This window comes from Mytilus californianus, unplaced genomic scaffold, assembly GCF_021869535.1.
Source record: "Mytilus californianus isolate M0D057914Y unplaced genomic scaffold, xbMytCali1.0.p SCAF_12, whole genome shotgun sequence".
Lineage (NCBI taxonomy): Eukaryota > Metazoa > Mollusca > Bivalvia > Mytilida > Mytilidae > Mytilus > Mytilus californianus.
The window spans coordinates 55,825,098-55,830,753 of NW_026262604.1; the positions used below are offsets into that span (position 1 = coordinate 55,825,098).

The 5,656-nt window shown below is 31.8% G+C and overlaps 1 protein-coding gene across 1 annotated transcript; it reads right to left on the reverse strand.

The window, feature by feature from the left end:
- Positions 1-456: 456 nt before the first annotated feature.
- LOC127722051 (perlucin-like protein) lies at positions 457-3,389 on the reverse strand. Its single transcript, XM_052228897.1, has 4 exons — positions 3,289-3,389; positions 2,312-2,406; positions 1,664-1,760; positions 457-730 (listed from the first exon to the last, which is right to left on the reverse strand). The coding sequence occupies exons 1-4, from the start codon at positions 3,344-3,346 to the stop codon at positions 477-479; spliced, it is 504 nt and encodes a 167-aa protein (XP_052084857.1). The 5' UTR covers positions 3,347-3,389; the 3' UTR covers positions 457-476.
- Between the last annotated feature and the right edge of the window lie 2,267 nt (positions 3,390-5,656).

The window sequence follows — 5,656 nt, forward strand, 5'->3', positions numbered from 1 at the left end:
AATTCTTATTTGCAAATAACACATAATAATCTTATTTCATTAGTGGAATCCGTTTCGAATGACTGAAATTGAAAAGGTTAACATATCGATTATTATGTCTTCTGCAAAACGAAACAAAAATCATTGTGAAAAAGCAACTCGCCTCCTAAAAATTGTGCGTTCATGTTACTACAAATTTTTGACGGAACTTTGCGTTGACATTCTTTAGATTTACATCCAATATTTTGAACTGGTCGAAAATTTATATTGACATCAGTACATGTTTCAGATACTTTTGATACCTTTCCTGAAATTCTCCAGTCATAAAATCTTTTACAAAAATTCATCCTACAACAGTTTACATACTTTCAACAACGTTTTAATGCCCGCGATTCGCGGGTGTGTTTTAGTCAACAATTTAATCTTGTAAACATCTTTTTGACGGCATTGCTAATCAACAACAAAAATCAATACATATACATGTTTCATTTTTATTTTCAACCAATGATACTTCCGCCTGAATTTACTTCTTCTTCTTCACATATAAAATAATTATGATCGTCACAATCTGCGTCATGCCATCGATAATGATCACGCGCATAAAATAAAACGCAGTGTTCATCGTTTCCATTGTGATCTGGCTGGTTATTACCCCAATCTGTAAAGTTTGGTTTTGTAGCGCTTTCCACCCATTCCCACTCGTCCAATGCGGCTTCGTCAGTCAGTCCAATGAAATAATGATGTTTGTGATCTACAAATATAAATAATTGAAAGCACGTGAAGCAGTTTAGAATTATAGCACGAGAAAATACCACGTCTATATTTATCAGCTTCAGCGACATCATTTGGAAGATCTGACAATTCGGGGTGTGCGTGATATTATTATCATTCTTGGCAATAGATTTAGGAAAGATTAACACACTAAACTTGGACATTTAAAAAAAAATATTCTGAAAAATGTTAATCTTGTTTTTCTTTAATGCCCATCTGCATCATTTTTTAAATTCTTAACATGTAGAACGTCTTTCAATTAAGTTACAATATCATAGAGCAATTTTGTCTATTCTTTTTGTTGATTATTCTAAAGTCTTGTTTATAACATCGAGAATGTAAACGTGGAATGTGTCAAAGAGACAACAACCCGACCATACAGAATAGATTACAGCTTATTGCAACCAATGGGTCTTCAACACAGCGAGAAAATCCCGCACCCGGAGGCGGTAAACCTGTTTATAAAAAGGACAATTAGTTTCGATATTAAAACGTTACTATTTGGAACGATCTGATTAGCCAACCCGTCATATACCAAGACGTTGAGACAATAAAGTGTAATTAGCGATGTTAATTCGAGTCTGTAAACTAATATATTTCTACCAGATCCTAACTCTATATATTTAATAGGTTGCTTTATTGGGTGGCAAATATTTTACACGCACATCAAATGTAAGAGTCTGCTACATACAACTAATTCAAAATGGGTTTTTAGCAAAGTAAATTAATTTTGTTTTTAATATTTTGTATGAAGTATTTCTTACACAAATATTCTAACATAATATGTCTCTCGGAAAAACTAGGATCACTTGAATGATTTCGGAAAATAACTTAAGGTAACCAAGCTGTATCTAAATATTAAATGCTAAAACACGATTATATTAATTCTATGAAAGTACAAATACAAGTATACCATTTGAATTCCTCATTTGTGCTGTATCTTTCAAGAACTTGTTTGTATCAGCATCCTCGATTTCAGCTAGGTGTCCTCCAAAAACACGGCAACGAAACTGAAAAATGAGCGATGAAATACAACGTTACTGTCTTTACAGTAACAACAACCAAAAAAAAAAAAAAAAAAAAAAAAAAAAAAAAAACCACACAAAATAAAACCAGCAAAGATCTGGTAAAGAATAAAACAACCATGTTCAAAGTCAAAGGTAAAAATATAAAAAAAATATATATACAGAATGTACAAAACAAGTACAAGCTACAACAATGTATTATTGGACTATAAAGATCAATGGAAACGACAAGAAAGAGATTGGGAAGTTGTAGTCCTGATTAATTACCGTTTCAGATAAATTATTTCACCCTTTTTCCATTTTCAGAAACGTAAATTTACGAGTAGGTGTATGTTTAGCACTATACCACATGTAACTTTCTAGGATTTTGTAGGATTGGACTAATTTGAGAAATATTCACATTAGATTTAAATTCCATATAAGGTTATGTTTTCATAATGCCAAACAATATTTCCCATATGATGTTCTTAACCGTCAATTTACCACCTTTATTGCAATCTACAATGTGTGTGTGTTTTTTTTTTTTTGTTGCTTACCTCAGCATTTGTCCAAGTTTCTTTCTCTATGGCAAACATGTAACACCTATCTCGGAAGTGCAGCCACCCATGTCTACATGCATCGTCTAATAAAACTGAATAAAACAGAATGTACATTTTAAAGTAAATTTTAAGGGGAATATGATTACAAAATTTGTTGTTCAGTGGCAAATATTTCAATATTGCATTCCATGACAAAACAGTTTTTAAAATACACCAGATAAATAAATTTAAAAGGGTATGGACGTAGTGAATATTGGTTATCTTGGATTCCTAAAGGACAAAAAAGGTTATAAAGAAAGGGGTAAAAAAAAAAGAGGTTGCCTCCGTTTTTCAAAGGGCCCTCGATGTTAAGTAAACAGTTTTCAGTGAAGTGGTTTATAGAGTGGTGTTGCTCTTTTGGGCGTTTTTCTTGTTTGTCCATGTGAAATATTTGTATAGTTAAATCATAAAGATTATTGGCCATATTTATTTTTTATTTTGGTATCGTCTGCCTATTTTGATAAACCTTATAGCAGGCCACCTGTGGATCCCTCAGTTGTAACAACACATCTTCTACACTGAATGTGTATCTCCAGGCGGACGTGCATGTGTACTTATATTGATCCCTCACTAAATGATGGGTGTTTCCGCTGTTTGGGTCTTTCTATCCAACAACAGCAGTTGAGTTAAAATATTTTTATTCATTTGTACAGTACACCGAGGGCAAAATACTTTTTATTGATATTAGATAAGTAATAAGAATTACAGACTTTTGAAGTAAAATATTTATTCTTGATGTATCCTTGATCCCAATGTGCCTGTCGCATTCTCTTTAATCACGCTTTCTGTCTTAAACTTAATGTCATTTAAATTTAATCAACCTTACGGACATTATTCATTTTTTATATATCTCTGCATCTAACACAAATATTTATAAATTTAACTATAAACATAAAATTAATGTAATGTTGAAGTTTTTTTTAAAATTTACTCACGTGGAGACGAAAGTGAGAAACAACACAAAAATATTCCGATCTTAACTAATTGCAACATTTTCAAATATTGTAAAGATAAATAAATACGGACAAGTTCAATACATGTATATGGTATAAGTAATGATAAGACCATACATGACTGAATAATACCTGACCTAATCAGAAGATATGAAGGTATAGTATCTATTAACATGAGAGGTACTGGTTCTTTACTGGAGTAAATAATACCTGACCTAATGAGAAGTTATGACGGTAGGGTATCTATCAACATGAGAGGTACTTGTACTATACTGGGGTTAATACATTTGTAATACCTGACCTGATGAAAAATTATGAAGGTATAGTATCTTTCAACATGAGAGGTACTGGTTCGATACTGGGGTAAATAATACCTGACCTAATGAAAAGTTATGACGGTATGGTATCTATCAACATGAGCGGTACTTGTACTTTACTGGGGTAAATAATACCTGATCTGATGAGAAATTATGAAGGTATAGTATCTTTCAACATGAGAGGTACTGGTTCTATACTGGGGTAAATAATAACTGACCTAATGAGAAGTTATGACGGTATGGTATCTATCAACATGAGAGGTACTTGTACTATACTCGGGTTCAAAATACCTGACCTAATTAGAAGTTATGAAGGTATAATATTTCTCAAAATGAGAGGTACTTGTACTTCACTACGTTCAATGAAAGATTGAACAAATATCGATTCAATGACATTTTATAATAATTAAAAAGACAATTGCAATTTTCTGTAATATATTAACATCGATTAGAGCAATTAACCTGTCGACGTACTACTTTAAATGTATATTAAAATATTAAATGAGAATTAACTATTTAAAATGATCTTATTATTCTATGTTTTATCTTAAAAGGGTCATTTGCTGTCAAAATCAAAAACATCGATTTGACAAAAGAATCTCGTTTGATATTTATCAAACTAAAAAGTTTATGCAAATTACAAAATGTTCAAAAAGAAACAATTACCAATGCTTGAACTCATTATAATATATCAGCATGGCATGCCTATTCTAGACTAGACGCCATCTTATTATTCACAAAGATGACCTCTGATGACTGCCGCGAACCATTTAACCCGATATTAATATAGATAAAGATATGAATAAACAGACAAGCACGTGCAATCGTATGATGACTATTTTTATTAGCCGGATTGATTTCATCTAAAAGACTGAATATAGAACTAAACAGGATTTCCTGTTTTCTCCCTTACACTTCAAAATTGACATTCTTTTCTTTTTAATGAATGTACATGCTGACTTCATGCGCAACTTATCTGTACTAAAGGTCAAGTTTAAGAATGCATGCATATAAAATTTAAATTGGTGGAAGTATTTAATTGCAAACCAACAGTACATCAGCGAAGCGATATTCATTTTTTATTATGTTTATATTCACGTCATTTTGACTTTGGTGTATAATTCAGTCATGGCAATAATTGGTAGTAGGATCATATAATTCTTGACCATGGTATTGTTTTTTTTCTACTCAAGGTATTGGTTAAGTTTTAAGTGTCTTCTGCATTTTTTTTATCTTTTGGAATTTACTACAAGTCATCTTTGGACCTCTCATAAATTACAAAGTATCTGCAGCATTGAATTGATGAGGCTCTCCAGGCAAACACAGATGCCTCCACAGTTTGGGCCGATTTGTCGGGTGACAGTAGTTCAGTATAACATAGCTTTATACATCTGTACAGTACGTCAAAGGCACATTAAGTTATCGTTTGATTAGACATGTAATAAGAAATACAATGATAATAGAGGTAATATTTTCATTCTTTATTATTTTGTTTTTTGAAGAGTCCAAATCGTATGTTTTAATATTGGCGTGTGTTAAAAGCTGTAATCACCTGCTGATGAAAGCGAGAAACCAATAAAAAATATCGATCTGGAATAAATGCGACATTTTAAAGTTTGAAAAACTTATGAGTTTGAATGTCCTGTGGGTATCTTTCGCCTCTCTTTTCGAATGTTGTAACGATAAAAACGACAATTAAGTTCAGTAAATTGTATAAGGATTGATAAGATCTTACATAATTGCATTTAATCTGATGAACAATACCAGACTTAATATAAGTGTTAGAAAAGTAGATTTTTGGTGCCGGTTTTCATTTCTAAAACTACAACAGGCTATAGTGGGGCCAATCTCGAGAAGCATAGATAATCATTTCTTATTTATCTAAATGGTTGTGTTTTGCTACTGCTGAAATCATTTCTAAACAATAACATAATAACAGTAGAATCGGGTTTAAACAATAACCACATATAACAGCCTTTTTGTAATCTCAACGTTGTAAACCCAAAGTATGCCCTTTCATGGAAACTGAAATG